General features: G+C 34.0%; 1 protein-coding gene across 3 annotated transcripts in view; it reads left to right on the top strand.

Annotated features, from left to right (window-relative positions):
• GLRA3 (glycine receptor alpha 3) overlaps positions 1-17,901 on the top strand; it is a 150,813-nt gene that overhangs the window by 61,413 nt on the left and 71,499 nt on the right. For 2 of the 3 annotated variants that reach the window (XM_019733097.3, XM_019733096.3), the window contains exon 4: positions 12,140-12,363. In XM_019733097.3, the coding sequence (XP_019588656.1) occupies positions 12,140-12,363 (224 nt within the window). Of the gene's footprint in view, positions 1-5,543; positions 5,646-12,139; positions 12,364-17,901 lie in introns of all 3 variants that reach the window. The other variant, XM_088792540.1, reaches the window with a different exon arrangement.

The raw sequence follows: 17,901 nt of genomic DNA, 5'->3' as shown, positions 1-17,901 counted from the left end.
GCCCTGAGTTAGGCAAAGAGTTCTTAGCTAAAACACCAAAAGCATAATTTATAAAATAAATAATTGATAAAGTAAACTTCATCATAATTAAAAACTTTGGTGCTGTGAAAGATGCTGCTAATAGAAGGAAAAGACAAGTTATCTCCTGTTGGAAAAAAATGTTTACAAATCTTGCCTCTGGCAAAGGACATGTATCTAGACTATAGAAAGCACTCTCAAAACTTAGCAGTAAAAAGGTTAAGTTTTAATGGGCAAATGATTCAGACACTTCACTAAAAAAAAAGATATATACACTGCAAATAAGTTCACAAAAAAGCTACTCAACACCATTAGTTATTAGCAACATTGAAATTAAAACCACAGTGAGCTGCCACTACACACATATTAGAAAAGCTAAAATTAAATTACAAAAACTGAGAATACCAAGTGCTGATAAAGACGCAAAGCAGCTGTAAGTCTCATTTATTGTTGGTGGGAGTGCGAATTGTACAGCCAATCTAGAAAACAGTTTATCATTTTCTTTTAAATGTAAACATACACTTAGTATATGACCCAGTAATTCCACTCCTAGGTGGATTTAAGAGAAATAAAAACTTGTGTTCACAGAAAAACCTGCAAACAAACGTGTATAGCAGAGTTATCTATAATCACAAAATACTGGAAAAACACCAAAAATCCATCAATGGGTGAATAAACACTGTGGTACATCTATACAATGGAATAATACTAAACAATTGAAAGGAATAAACCGATACACATAACAACTTCAGTTAAGTAAAAGAGCCAGACTTAAAAAGTTGAATATTATATGAATCCATCCATATTTTGAAAAAGGCAAAACTATAGAGATGAAGAATAAATTACTGGTTTTAACGGGATAGGGGTGATTTAACTATAAAGGGGTGGCACAGAGAATATTTGTGTTAGGGATCTATTCTGTATCCTGATTATGACGTTACACACCTCTATGCATTTACCTCTGAACATGCAAACTCTGAATTAAAACAACAACAAATTGAAACAACAAATTAAAACAATATTAACAATATAATGGCTTTAAAAAACAACCACTTTATTAAATTTTGCAATTATGTGGATCAGGAATTTAGACAGGGATTAGCTAGGCAATTTTTATACTCCACTCTTCTTTGAAAGAAACCATTTAGTTTTATTCAGCTGACGGACTGTCTTATCTGGAGGGCTCAGAGTGACTTCTTTAACATGTCTGGTGCTTTAGTGGGGATGGCTGGAAATCTGGATCTAGCTGGGATTTTTGACCAGAGGACCTACATGTGGCTCCTCTAACATGGCTTATCAGGGGTATCTAACTTTTTACGTAGTAGCCAGCTTGCCCCAGAGTGTTTCAAGAGACAGGTGAAAACTATAAGACCTCTTGGCCATCTTTAATCTGACACAATCTTTCTCTATTAATAAATTATTTACATTTTTCATACATGCAAAATACACGCACCCCTTTCTAACGACCCCAGCTTCCTCATCTCTTTACTGCATTGCCTTAAAGTCTAGAATCTTGCCACCAGGTCCAAGTATAAATCAGACTCCCAAAGGGCAGAGTTTGATTGTTTCCTCTTGATCAAAAGATCTGTGAATTCAAGAAGCAAGTTACCTATGCCACACACAGTCCACATGCAAAGGTGATGTCCACCAACTCAGTGGGATTCAGCTGGTGGGTGGGCCTACGCCCGCCATAAAATAATCTGCCACCGTAAAAGAGACCTTGATTTTGAGGTGGTAGCATTTGTTGTAAGCAGTATATTGTGTATCATGCAGTGAGAGCTCAAAGCCTGTATAAAATTTTGGGTAATCTTATTGTTTGTTCTTGTCCTATAAAATGGGATTGGTAAAAACACTTAATTTACTCCATGTATTCTCATCAGTTAAAATAATTTTCCTTTGAATAAAAGTATTCAAGTATAAATAGCAAGCTAATTTTACAGAGAAAATAATATATCAATAGATTCAGAAATGGGCCAGGATAAGACCATAATGTGGAAATGAAACAATCATATTTAAGTATTTCGAAAAGTTTTAGCATCTACATTGTGCTAAACCCACTGTAGGATTTGCATTTCATAAAATATATATATATATATATCAAATTTATAATTTCAAATGGAGGAACACACCCACAGGTTGCCAAATATTTTATCAAAAGTGAAAACACATGGAAATTTGGCAACTTATCTTTTGCCTAACTTCCCCACACTCTAATATTTTTAAATATGGAAGCATAATCGCAAATATTTGTAAATATAGAAATATTAAAGTGTGTGGTGTTGTTTACCCTAATGATGAGTTACATTTTCTTTTTAATTTTGATATTGGTGAATTGCATACATACTATATAGGTAATTGTCTAAAAATAAATTGTGAATTTTTTAAGTAATTATTTCACTTGATGCGGGCGAAGCAAATATTTCATCTGTTACTGTCAAGAACTATCCTAATAAGTCTGCAATATCCAATAATTGTTTTTAAAGGAAGTTAATTTCTCCACAGCTTTAAAGTGCAGTTAATAGCCTCCACACAGCTTCTTGGCCAATCTCCAAATCAACAAACTGCTAGTTAAAAATTATCTGTATTGCTCAGAAGGAAAACATCATCCCAAATACAATTGAATTTTGTTTTAAACATATAATATTTAACTCACTAAAACTTTTCCAAAGTGGGAATTTTTTCTTTTAATATTCAACCTCTATCACTTCATAATAAATAGTATCCAACATAATGAATCAAAAGATTTCCAACGAAAACCACTGGCAGTTAAAATATCGATGAAAATGTAAAAGTGTGATAACAAGCCTCAGTGTTGAGAACAATTTGAAAATACTAAAAATATTTGTTGGAATAATTGATTTACATGACCAATTTTCCTACTGAAAACAAATGTTAAACAAAGCAAAAATCTTTTGCCAACATAGCTGTTCTTTTATTTTTGTTTATTAAACCTTGTCCAAGCTGCTAAATGTCACTAGTTCATTAAAATTGGGAGGGGAACTATAAACATTATCCCCCAAAATAGATTAAATTTTAAAAATATGTAGATGTATAACTAAAAAGCTAAGTATATTTGAAATGGAAACACTTAAGGAAACCTAGTTTGCATAATTCATTTAGTTTGGTAATGTTTGATGCTATGTAGTTTCAGAAAAAATCTTCCTTTGTTAGTCAGTTCTATAACATTAGTCCCAAATTACATATTATGGTGAAATAAGACCTGACTGGTGGGAGACAACTAGATACGCTGTGGCTGTGGCAGACTTCACTATGATGAAAAATACTTGTAATGCAAGATGAAGCTGTTAGGCCTTTACAAGATTAAATATATCCTGAACATTTATATGCAAGACAAATTAGAATCAATATTTTTTCAATTTCAAATTATATTTAAGGCATCTAACTTCATGCCTGAAAGTTAGTAACATGCAATTGAGAAGTTATTTTCATCTTTTATATTGATTGTGGATTGTGATTTTATATCTATCTATCTATCTATCTATCTATCTATCTATCATCTATCTGTATATATATATATACATGATATATATGATATATAACTATCTATCTATCTATCTATCTATCTATCATCTATCTGTATATATATATATATATACATGATATATATGATATATAACTATATACATATAGTTATATATCATATATATCATGTATATATATATACAGATAGATGATAGATAGATAGATAGATAGATAGATAGATAGTTTGGCATTCACTTCCCAAAACATTTGTCTTTAAAATTGAATCACCTAGTGTTTATAATTCTCTCAATGAGAACTATCAAGTTTTTGTAAATTAAACAGATGATCTCTACCTCTTTAAACACATTTTAAAAACACACATAAAATAAACCTTGAAAGAAGCCAGACACAAAGAGCCACATATTGTATGTTTCATTAATATGAAATATTCAGAGTAGGCAAATATACAGATATAGAAAGCAGATAAGAGTTTGCCAGGGGCTGGAGGGAAGGGGAAATGGGGAATGAGTGCTTAACAGGCATAGGGTTTCCTTCTGAGGTGATGAAAATGATCTGAAAATTAGATAGTGGTGATGGTTACACAATATTGTGAATGTATTGAATGCCACTAATGGTAAATGTTACATGTGTATATTTGACCACAATTTAAATTAAAGAAAAAAAAAAACATGCAAAAAATATAACATAGTTTACTTCAGCTATTCAAAAAACACACTAGTTGAAAGATCTTCAAAAATTATTTTGTGGTGTTATTTTCCATCTTTTAAAGTGTGAAGTATCTCAGCTACCTTCAGAAAAGTTTTCTTTTTATTAATGGGTTCTTAGAATTTCTTGCTGGATTTGAAGAGCTTTTATGGTATTGATCAACCATAAGATGTTTTGAAGACTGAAAAACAGTTCATTTTCCAAAAGACTTTTTATGATCCAAGTCATATATTCCAGTAGTAGAAATAATTGTTTAATGAAGTCCCCAAAATAAATAATAAGTGGATCATTGCCCACACATCATTACTAAATACTATGCAAATTAATAAGTACTACATGGAAATGCTTATGTTTATATTAACACGCAAATTGTGTGATTAACATTAAGTAGAAATAAACTCAAATAAGTAAGTACATTCTATGTTGGATATCATATAAATTGGGGGTTATGAATGGAAATAGTATTGGTTGGTGCAAAGGTAATTGCGTTTTTTTTCTATTTTTTTTAACCTTTAAACCACAATCACTTTTGCACCAACCTAATAGTGCCAGAATTTCCATGTCTACATTTCCTAAACCAGAAGAAACATATAAACTTTCTCTTCCTACTTGTATAACACAAAATGGAGTGAACAGAATTTTAGGAACTGATTTGGGCAGAAATATGAGGCAGGAAATTGTGTCATTCCCCCCCCACATACACAAACCTATAGGTTTGTTGGCACAACTTGTCCTGAAGGAGTGAAAGTATTCTACTGGGCTGTCTAGCCCAGTTTGTAAGAAGGCTAAGAACTGGGCATACAATTGAAGACAAAGAGGAATAGAGTAGGAATGCAACAAGTGAGCTTTGGAGGCAGAAAGGTGCCACTAGATCAGTGGGGGTCTTGGGAAGTGCTGCTATGAGCACATTAAGGCAGAGAAGAACTTGTTACCTTACAACCACAGAACAACATAAATTACTATTTTTCATTGAAAGAAAGCAGCTACTGGAAGTACTGGCTCTGTGCAGGCCTTTACCTCTAAAGCCAGACGTACCCAAACTGAATTAACTATATTAGTTGGAATAAATCTCTACTGACTTCTGGAATAATGCCACCATGAAATAAATTTACCCGTCCAGAAATTCTTACTTTGGAGTGTAAGCACTGAACACTGGTCTGAATGGAATAGAGTTGACCTTTGAACAACACGGGCTTGAAATTCATGGGTCCACTTAACACCATCTTTTTTCAATAGAGTTGGCCCTTTATATCCTGGGTTCTGCATCCATGGATTTAACCAACTTAAGATCAAAAACAGTATTTTCCCTTTCCCAGCTGCAGTTTCCCAGCCATGGATTTCCAACCACAGACGTGTGGTTGGTTGAATCATGGATACAAAACGATGGATGCGAAAGGCTGGCTGGAGTTAAGTTTTGGGTGAGTTAAAAGTTGTACCTGGATTTTCAATTACTGGGGTTGTTATCCACACCTGTGTTGTTCAAGGGTCAACTATATAGCTTTTTATTGTTTTTGTTAGTGGTTTAATTTTCAATCTTGTTATCATTTATTTGTGTCCCCCCCACTCCAATTCACATGTTGAAATCCTAAACCCCCTAAAAGTGATGGTAATAGTAGATGGACCTTTGGGAGGTGCTTAAGACCCTCACAAATGGGATTAGCTCCCTTATAAAGAGACCCTATAGAGCCCTTTAGCACCTTCTGCAGTATGAAGATACAATGAGAAGTCTGCAACCCAGAAGAGGGCCTTCATCCCCATATTGGCACCCTAATCTCAGACTTCCAGGCTCCAGAACAGTGAGTACTAAATGTTTGTAGTTTATAAGCCACGTTATTTTGTTATAGTAACCTGAACAAACTAAAACACATATTAACAGAGGTTGCTGAATGAGACATAAAGAGTGTTATTTTATTGACTCAAAACACTTTTGTTCTGACCAATCCCGATAAATTACATGAATTTCAATAACTAATATTTCCTTTAAATACTATTGTTATAAGAAAAAAATCCCCCCAAAAAACCACCCAAATTGCAGAAGCCAATTCCTTGAAATAATTCTAAAAAAAATAAAATTCTTTGGAAAAAAAAAAAGAAAAAGAACTTTGAGGAAAGATGCAAGATGGCGGAGTAGATAAACACTGTGCCTGCTTCCTGCCATGAACACATTAAAATTACAACTAAATTACAGAACAATCAACCTGGTGAACCATCTGAAATCTAGATCAGGGGTGTCCAAACTTTTTTCAATGTTTTTCAGCAAGGGCCATATGCAGTAAAATACACAAACAGCCGGGCCACTCACTCGAGGTGAAGTACGTATTGCTTCACCTGGTTTATTTAAGTAAACTAAATATATTTTTGGAATTTGCTGCGGGCCAATTAACAATGGATCATGGGCTGCAGTTGGCCTGCGGGCCGCAGTTTTGACACCCCTGGTCTAGATAACAGAAGTTTTATAACTAAGGATATAAAGCAAAAGGCACATCGAGACTGGTAGGAGGGGTGGAGAGGCAAACCAAGCTGGTCCCAAACCTCCGTGTGGTGGTTGAAAATAGAGATTGATACCTCGGCGACAGAGGTTCTCCCCGGAGGAGCAAGTGATCCCAGCCCCAACCCAGGCTCCCCAGCCCAGAGTACCAGTGCCGGGAAGAGAGCCCCCACAACATCTGGCTGTAAAAAACAGCGGGGATTACAACCATGTGGATGGGATGGAAGGCTGCAGGAAACCCAGGCATCCTTTTACCTGTGCACATATTCCTTGCTCGCAGGCAATCACCTTGGGCTTCAGTGGAGAGTCTGTGCCTCGGGGGACATCGTAGGCTTACGGGGAGCAGAGTGAGATGTGTGGCTTTAAGACTAGGGCTGGAGGACAGTTGCCATTTTCCCTGTGCAGTGTCCTTATTCCTTGCAGCTGGGTAGGCAGCTGCCATCTTTAATGTGTTGAGCTCGCCCCCTACGCTTACGCCCAAATCTGAATCTGATTGGCCTGGTGAAATCTGCAGCTCTGCCCTGCTGACTACTGGGACCCAACTTCCCCAATGCTGAAGGCACTTTCTCAGGGAGCAGCCAGCTCTGCCTGCATTGCACTGTTTCTTGGAAAACTATCAGATTCCACAGGCCCCAGGCAGGTCATGACTGGCCTCGGTGTGCTCTGAGACTTTCCATGAGCAGCTCCAGGCTGAGCACAGGCACCAAACCAGAATCTATATTAACCTGGTAAACACAACTGTTCCCAATCTAGTGACTCCTTGAGGCCCTGTCTCACCCAACTCACAAACCACAGAAGGCTTTATCAGCAGCTGAACTTTAAGGGAAGATAAAGAACAAAATAAACAAACAAATCAGAAACAAACTCCTAGATACAGAGAACATTTTGATGATTGCCAGATGGGAGGGGGTTGAGGGTATGGGTGAAAAAAGAGTAAGGGATTAAGAAGTACATATTAATAAGGGGAAGGTGAGAGGTTTTGAAAAATAGTCGGTAATCACAAGATGGTCATGGGGGTTTGAAAATTAATTTGGGGAACGTACAGAGGGATAGTGGATGGGGGGAGGGGGGTTCACACAGTGTGAGGGATATAAATGATAAACGTCTAAGTTTTGCGTTGCCTTGTGCACCTGAAACTAATTAAAAAACAAATAAATAAATTTGAAAAAAAAAAAGAAAAAAAGAAGTACATATTAGTTGTTACAAAGTAATTATGGGATGTACGGTATAGCATAAGGAATATAGTCAATAACATGGTAATAACTATGTATGGTGTCAGATGGATACTAGTTTTGTTGGGGTGATAGATGGGACGGGGCGGGAGGACAGGGTGAAAAGGTGAAGGGATTAAAAAGTACAAATTGGTAGTTACAACATAGTCATGGGATATAAAGTACAGCATAGGGAATATAGTGAATAATATAGTAATAGCCATATATAGTGCCAGATGGGTACTAGATTAGTCAGGGGGATCACTTCTTAAATTATATAAATGTCTAATCACTATGCTATACCCCTGAAATTAATATAAAATAATATTGCATGTCAACTGTAATTGAAAAATTAAAAAGAGAAGGAAGGTGAAGAGTAATAAGTGGTCCAAATTTCCAGGTATAAAACAAATAAGTCATGGCAATATAACGTACAGCATGGAAAATATAGTTAATAATATTGTGATAGTGCGGTATGGTGTCAGATGGTTGCTGGATTTATCATGGTGATCACTTCTTCAGGTAAATAAATGTTGAATAACTATGGTGTAAACCTGAAACTAATGTAATATTGTATGTTGGCTATGTTTTTAATAAAAACTTTAAAATAAAAAAGAACCCTCTGCAATTCTGAATATTGGGGTGGATTTTGCTTATATTTCATTTTGTACGTTTTTTTGAGAGTCTACTTATTTCTTGGGAATTTTTAAATTTATGTTTCCCGAATTGGTACATAATTAGGTGTCCTTAAATTTTTTTTTCATAATTTAAAAATAATTCCGCCCTTTTCTAGAGAATAATTAAACATATGGATAATGAAGAAGTCAAGGGGAGCTTTGAAATAACCTTTCTGAGCCTCTAAATAGTTCCTATAAAATGGCTTTTTTCCCAGTTGGTTTAGTAACTGAGAACTGAAAGGCACTTTCCCAATGGGCCATTATTGCAGAATCAGCTGCCCTGGACGTCCGACCTCCCTGTGGTGGGGTTCATAGAGCAGATGGTGCAAGCAACATGGGGGATATTATGGACATGACATTAAGAACAATTATTCTCCCACTGAGTGTTTGTGCTCTGCACTGTGATGCATGCGGACCTATGTGGTGCAGTTCTTCAGAATTCGAAAATCTTATAAAACTAACCCAGCAAGAAAATGTCAGGGAGTTTGCACTTTGTCCTTATTTCTTTGAGAAAGGAAAGCTATTTTCTAATTATTTTGAAATTAGCCAGGATTTCTGATTAGGACTCCTAAAAACAGGAAGAATTCTGAGTTAATTTTCCATTTGGCTATGAATTCAGTGATTTTTGCCTTACATGTTCAACCCTCTAGAGTGGCTGACAAAAATAATCAATTGTTCTAGGAACTTACTCAAAAAATGAGAATGACAATGTACCCCAAATCCATTAAAAAAGACATCGGTATCAGTTTCCTATTGCTACTATAGCAAATTGCCACAAATTTAGTGGCTTCAAACAACACAAATGTATTATGTTATGATTCTGGAGGTCATTAATATCTCTGTCCTAAAATTTTATAATTCCATAGAAGTGTCAATTTAACTGCCTTATAAGACTTATGAATGAATTCAATGCAAGTCTAGATTTTAGAAATGTGTACTATAAATATTGATTTCACTCTCAATATATATTGTTTCATATTTGTTATGGTCCTTTTTTTTTTTACTCACCTATAACCATTCTACATTTTCACCCTTAAAGAATCATAGCCCAGGTGAACAGGGAAAATTCCATTAATAAAACAATTACACTTTTTTTAGGTATAGTCCAGGAGTGATTAAATTTTAACTGGTTTTCATAAGCCCATTTTAAATGTTTTTGCATATATTACATACACATCCATTAGTCTCTGTTTTACAAAGCGGTTTCCTTCTTCAGTTCATAGCATTCTACTACATGCAAGTTATTTCGAATCGTGGTACAAGAACTTCTTTTAGGGTGGTATCATTTTATTTCCTTACCCTTTCCTTTGCACATTTTCACAAATGATCAGGATTTAAAAATAATTGATATAATTGGTTGCTGGGTATAATGGGACACATTGGCTATGAGGAGTCAGCCTTAAAAAGTTATTTTTGAAATGTTGAATTTGGTTGTGTAATAGGGAAGCTTCTCAGCACAATGTTTATTTGCAAAGCAGGTCAAAACCCAAACTGTGAGGACTGTTAAAATTTAAGTTTCTAGGTTTTCAAGAGATGGTTATTTTTGAGTGTTGCTTTTGATCCTCACCCTAAATCAAATACCTAAATGTGTTATGAAACAAAGATATTTATTTTTTTGACAGAAAGAGCACAATGAATGTAGAATAACTTTTGGCCTTGGTGACAGGTGACAGTTGATTTTTTTCCTTGTGTGACTAAGAAACGGAAACTGAAGGATACTTGATGTCTTTTTTAGCTCACTCTTAGAGCAAAAAGTGCTCCTGGAGGATTTGAGATTGTGTTTAAAGTTTATCACTAAATCAATAACATAAGGATAAAGAGATTCAACCAAATTTTATTACATACACTGAAGCTTAAAAGTGCTTTTATTTTAGCCTGACAGTGGGGAACAGCTGCAGAGTATTCTCAATCAAAAACTTACTTATAGCATAAAAATACTTCAATTTAATTATATATATATATATATCAGTCCAACAGGAAATTCTTTACTAGTCCATTTTTTTCCCCCCTGGCAGGTATCATTATAACTTGTCCTGTTTTAGCCTTCTCCTATGTATAAGGCAGAGAGAAACTGACTAAAGTTCCTTTAGTGGTAGTTAGTACTGAGGTACAGACAGTAGGATAGTGAGAGACACAAGAACTGGCCACCAACCAAGGAGGTGTGCTTCATGGTGCTCTGAACTCTAGGCTAGGGGAGGACGACCTGTCCTTGGCTGGTAGAAGCTTGTTCATGTATACCCATTTGCACGTTCTACTGATCCACATGGCTGGTGAGATTTCCACATTATCATGAGCTTTGTGATAAAAAAAGCTGAAAAAGGGCAACTACCAAGCAGAAAATATATTATTATATCTGGTGTATAACCTCAGCTACAGTTAGAAGTTAGGTGTCTCAGTACACAAATAATGATCAAGGGAACATAGATTTGTAACATGCACTAAAAACTCTGATTTTGACCTACCTACAAGATAAGCCATCTATCAGGTCTGATATTATGGAAGGTTCTTTATGATTATTTGGTTACTATATTCTGAAGACTGATAATTTAGTATTAAAGGAATAAAAAAGTAGATGAAAACTGATGTTCAGTTTCTCTGAATATCTCCAGCCTTGGCTATTTTCCATGCAAATGTAGTTTTTTTTTTTTTTTTTTTTTTTTTTTTTTTGTAGTTTTCTTAAAATGGTCACTTTACTCATGCTTACAATTAAATCTATAAGTTTAATTTATTTGCTCATTTCAAAAAAGTTTAAGGGGAAAATTGTATTTATTATGAAGTCATAGATAATGCTTATATTTATACACTGTGTACAAATACCACACATACACCTGACTCAGTCTTTGTCATTTTATATACTAGTCCAGAAATTATGAATAAGAATTTGGCTGAAGTCACTGACTCTTCACCTTTTTAACTTAATTACGAAAGTTATAATTTGGAAATCTCACTAGCTAAATCTTCTTAAAGAATTACTGGCAATAATGTTCCTTTTTATTCTTTTATTATTCCAAAATCACCTGTTATTTTTCCCGTCACCTATTTTATGGAATTTACATACTATATTGAACATGAGAATATGTCTTTGTTATAAAGAAGTATATATGGTCTTTTTTATAAAATAGACTGCTTTCAGGAATATTTCACTAACTACATTCTAGATACTATTAGATAGCTACTAAAAGAAATGGTTCTAAAAAATAAACACGAAGCTGAAAATATTTTACAGGGTCTAATAACAATCCAGTATTTTATTCTGGATTGTAAAATTTGAATGGAATAGCAAAATATAAGCATGATAAAATTGTGCTCTTCTGTGTCCTTTCTTTGGAGGTATATAGATTACTAAAAATATGGGCAAAGCCTCACAATGAAAATGACTTCTTTCAATAGTAATGGGTGATGATGGTGGGGGATGAAAATCTCACAAGGGTGTCAGTGGCTTTTGTTATAATTCAGAGAAGCCCAAAGAATAGCACACAAAATTCTAAACATTTTAAAGCACAGGTTTTTTGTTTTCCCTTTTTTCTTTTTCGCAGGATTACAGAGTGAATATCTTTCTTCGTCAGAAGTGGAACGATCCTCGCCTTGCATATAGTGAATATCCTGATGACTCTTTAGACCTAGACCCTTCCATGTTGGATTCCATTTGGAAACCTGATTTGTTCTTTGCCAATGAAAAGGGTGCCAACTTTCACGAAGTTACTACAGACAACAAATTGTTAAGAATTTTCAAGAATGGAAATGTTCTTTATTCAATAAGGTGAGTCATAAATTCCTGATTTTCATGAAAAAGTGGTTTTTTGTTTGTTTTTAGTGAGTGTTTTGAAATTTTTTGAGTAAGCGCTTTCATTGTTCCACTTGAGTTCCTTTAATATACCATTTCCCAAACATGTCTAAGCAACAATAACTGACCCAAGTTCCAGATCAAGGAATTATGTGAGTAATTCTTGGAAATCCACTTTTTTAACAAGTGGCCCAGGTTGTTAACATGAGCAAAGTTTGTGGGTGGTTTAAAGACAAATTGAATGCTAGCTGAATCATACATTGTGATTATATTTTTATGTATGAATACACCTTTAAATATTTATAGGTGAAGAAATACTTAGATTTGGTTGTCTGGGATCCATTTTCTAAAAATTATTCATCAGGTATGTGTACTTTTTAGATCTCCTTGGGCTTCTCTGGTCATCCTTCAGAAAAGATCTCATTTACGCCTTAGTTATTTATTATACATTTCTCAGAAGACCATGTAACTTTTTAAACTAATACTAAAACACAACAATAATTAATACCAAAATATAAACACCAATAATAAAATTTCTTGACTGTCGAACTTTAGTACTTTAGAACTCATTCAACTTTGTTCATTAAATATCAAACAGGTATAAATTCAGTAAATAACTTGAGGATTTGTGTCACAACTGAAAAATATTCTGAAATAAAATGAGTATCTTAAATCTTCCATAGTTATTTTCTTCATTTAATTAAATTAAAAAAAAAAGGAAGTCAGGACCAAAATTCATGTCATTTTTTTTTTAAGAGAAAGAGAATATGCTCAATTTCTAGCAATAGTCAACTGTTTCAAAAATATATGTGATACCAGAAACACGTTTTAAGAGATATCAAGGTGAAAATAATGAGGCTTCAAGCTGAATATTAACTCATTATATTTTATCTCTATGTTTTCCTTTTGTTAACATTTTTTTTTTCTCATCAAGAAAGGGATATTTGATTCTGAGTTCATCTGCCCAATATGAGGGATAGATACTATTTTTACCAGGTAACAGTATAATGTAAAAATAACGAAAATGAAAACTTAGTAGCTTAGTGATTTAAAAAAACTTTTTTCTACAAAATCGTTTTATAAATAATGCTAATCTCTTCATCCCAACATATTATATCTGTTTTCATATTTTCCTATTTCATGTGCACAAATTTCCTTTTAATACATTTATTATTTCTGACTAGTGTCAAGGTGACATCACTCTAGTGTGAAGTGACAGTTTCATCAGATTTCTGAAAACTAATATGTGTTAATACAATCCTGACTGATTAATTGCTACATAAGACATAAAGGAAGATTTCTGGTCTCATCACTAATTAAGCACTGTGGTTTCATAGGAATGAATAACTTAATGGTAAATCCCAGGTCTAAGCAAGAGAACCTTGAACATTTTTAAAAAATTGCTAAAAAGCATAAGTATTAAAAGATAGCAGGAAGATGGAACAGACATACTTTTCCCTATTCCTTCTGCTAAGTACAACTAAAAACTTTAGACACTATCTTAAGTAGACTCCCAATGGTAGATATAAGACTAAAGATCTTGGATCTTGGGAAACAACCTGGAGGTGAAGTCACAGAATTTTCTTTTTACTTCATATATCTGAGACTTGAGGTTGAAGAAGCCAACAATCTGGATACATCAAGTACAGACAAAAAAGTCCCAACGGAGCCTAATTTCTCCAGCTAATCTAACATTCTGTAGGTGTTAGGAAAGGGACAGCCTAGCAAGATAGAAAACCTTAGGCAACTGCTCTACTCCAGTCAAACATCACAGAAAAAGGTGTCCCCCCGACACATACACTCAAGCCAGCAAAGCCCAAATGGGAAGCCAGACTTCCAGTCTTGCTAGCTGGTAATAAGTCACCCAAAACCCAACATGGTACCTGGAAAAGCTAAATAGTGAGCTGGACTTTCATCTCCCACCAATCTGTAGTGGGTTTCCCACCTTACAGTGTCAAGATGGAGACTAGATGGAGAGCCAGGAATTCCACCCTCACCAAGCAATAACAGATACTCCTCTCTCTTACTGCTGGGATAGTATCAGAGGAGTCTTAGGGGAAAGTCAAGACTTTCAAAATTACTCACCAATAATTTTCAACAAAGGAGCCATAAACAAAGGAGCTCTCCACAATGGAGAAAAGCAATCCTCTTCAATAAATGGTGCTGGGACAGTTGGAAAGCCTTGTGCAAAAGAATGAAACTAGACTGCTATCTGTCACCATACACCAAAATTAACTCAAAATGAATCAAAGACCTAAATATAAGACTTGAAACAATAAATTGCATGGAAAAAAAATAGGTACTAAACTTACGGACATTGTGTTCAGAGAGGATTTTTATAAATTTGACCTCAAAGACAAGGGAAATAAAAGCAAAACTAAATGAATGGGACTATTTCAAACTAAAAAGCTTCTGCACAGCAAAAGAAACCATCAACAAAACCAAGAGTCAACCAACTGGATGGGAGAAGATATTTGCAAACAACACCTCCAATAAGGGGCTAGTACCCAAAATATATAAACACATACAGCTCAATAACAAAAAAACAAACAATCCAATTAAAGAATGGGCAGAAGACCTGAAGAGATACTTCTCCCAAGAAGACACACAAACAGCCAACAGATATATGAAAAAATGCTGAACTTCTCTAGCTATTAGGGAAATACAAATCAAAACCACAATGAGATACCACCTCACACCTGTTAGAATGACTATTATCAACAAGACAAGAAATAGTAAATGTTGGAGAGGCTGTGGAGAAAAAAGAATCTTCATACATTGCTGATGGGAATGTAAATTGGTACAGCCACTATAAAAAACCGTCTGGAGTTTCCTCAACAAATTAAGAATAGAATTACCATACAACCCAACAATCCCTCTTCTGGGTAGCTACGAAAAAAAAAAATCTGAAGACATTTTCTAAACCGAAAGGAAACAATAAAAGAAGGAACACTGGGACATCAAGAAGGTAGAAAGGAAACAGTAAGTGAAAATATGAGTAAATACAATAATAGATTTTTCTTCTTATCTTGAGTTTTCTGAATTATATTTTACAGTTGAAGCAAAAATTATAACATTGATGGGGGATAAAAAGTAACAAATAAAGAAACATTTTAAAATAAATTCACTGTCAGAAATTAAGACTGGTAACATTTAATGTTGTCTAATACTCTTTCTGCGGGCACATGACTTGATATTAATACTTTGTAAAGATGATTTGTTAGGATATATAAAAATATAAAATTCATTTATCCTTCAATGCAGCAATTCTACTTCTAGGAATTTACATTACTAATGTGTTCATGTGTACATAAGACACAGGTTTTGCACTCCAAATTCACCCTTTTGCAAATCAAATGCACCCTTTTGAAAATAAAATTCACCTTTTGCAAATCAAATTCATCCTTTTGTAGATCAAACTTTTCCACAAAAATATTTTCTTAATCTTTGTAAAAAAATATATCCAATGTTAAGTTATTATTAAAATTAAACATTTTATTGCATGTATTTAATAATAAACAAATTACTTATTTAACATCAGAAATACTTATTTACTTATATGTATCTTCATTTATAATGGTCCTCCTGCTGCTGCTCGTGGTAATTTCATATTCAAAATTCATAAAATAATTATGACAATCTGTAGGAGTAATAGTTGCAATGGAATTATTAATAACATCCACTAAATGTTCATGGTTTGATGGATCAGCCAAAATATTTCTTGCACAGAACTTAATGTCTGAAAAAACTTCTTCAATGGGGTTCATCATTGGAGAGTATGGTGGTAGAAATAATAAAGGGTGTCTTGTCTGACCAACAAGATCACGTACTTCCTGGGTTTTGTGGAGGCTGACATTGTCCAAAACAAACCACACTTTTTCCAGATAATCTTCATCCAATTTCTGCAATAATCTCTGAAGAAATTTGCAAAAAATATTTGAAGTAACTGTATAATGTGCAATTACTTCATGCCACACCAATCCCTGAATGTTTATTGCTGCAATTTAGAGAAACATTTCATCCTCTAACCTTTGGCATGGTCACAGGAGTTGGTGTACATATTTCGATCTCACCTTTGTTTTTCAAAAATTAAGTTCTGCACAAGAAATATTTTGGCTGATCCATCAAACCATGAACATTTAGTAGACCTTATTAATCATTCTGTTGCAACTATTACTCCTACAGATTGTCATAATTATTTTATGAATATGTATATGAAATTGCCATGAGCAGTGGCAGGAGAACCATTATACATAAATGAAGCTATAAGTAAGTAATTCTGATGTTAAATAAGTATTTTGTTGATTATTAAATACATGCAATAAAATATTTAATTTTAACAATAACTTCACATTGGATTTATTTTTATTACAAAGATTAAAAAAAATTTTTGTGGAAAAATTTGATCTGCAAAGGATGAATTTGATTTGCAAAAGGATGAATTTGACTTACAAAAGGGTGAATTTGGAGGGCAAAATCTACACATTTACAAAGATGGCCACTGCACCACTGAAATAGCAACAACAAAAAAGGCCTTATATATTCCAAGAACAAGGCAGAACACACTGATAGTCCCATATCATGAAATATTCTGCATGAGATAGACCTAAATGTATTTATAAGGAAAAGCTTCCAAATATATTTCAATTTAAGAGAAATGGTTTATGTTTATTTTTACTTAAAACACTCTATATATGTAAGCTTAACTGTATGTAAAAATACACATATATGTAAATCCATGCAAGAAGTTGAGAAGGATGCCTAACAATTGGTAGAGAATAGCCAGCTATTGAATGAGTGGTTGAATTTGGGTAGGAGTAAAGGTGAACTGTAGATTTTACTATATCTGAGTTTATATTGCGTGAATTTTTCAGGAAGACTTACGTATTGCTTATAAATTGGATACATGCATTTTGTGATGGAAGCTCTTAACCTGAGTTCATGATCCTTGACTCCTCTTTGCTGTGAATTCATGATGGATATCAGGGGATCCATGACAGGGTGCAAATAAAGCAAGTTAAATTTTTATCCTGCTAATTGAAAATTAACTTTGTGAAAGATATGATTTATTTTCCTTGTGAGGCACTGTTTCATTTCAGATAGATTTTGGGTAGCATAGGTTGCAAGAATATATCATCAGGTAGCATTGAATAATGATTTTGCAGTTATAATATTGAGACTATTTCCATTGATAGAATTGAAATGCAATGTGTGTGTGTGAGTTCTATATGATTATGGATATTTCGTTGTTTATATCAAGTCTTATTGGAATTGGAAAATGGTGCCATCCATTATGAATTGCTCAGATTTCTTCTAATATTTTGAGGAAAGTTATGGAATAATTCAGAATTGCATTTTTGTCTTTTGATTTGAATTTAGATGAAGCAGATGATGTCTCTTAGCTCGCAGTTTTTGTTTGCTATATCCTGGCTCACACGATCAAAGACTAAATTTGTTTCTTGTGAGTTGTTTTTGGAAATTTCACCGGACTTTGAAATCTTCAGTTGGCAAACA

Source organism: Rhinolophus sinicus, chromosome 15 (genome assembly GCF_057876585.1).
Source record: "Rhinolophus sinicus isolate RSI-liver-muscle chromosome 15, RSI-T2T, whole genome shotgun sequence".
Taxonomy (NCBI): Eukaryota; Metazoa; Chordata; class Mammalia; order Chiroptera; family Rhinolophidae; genus Rhinolophus; species Rhinolophus sinicus.
The sequence above is the reverse complement of the archived record's forward strand: the minus strand, read 5'-3'. Positions and strand labels throughout refer to the sequence as shown.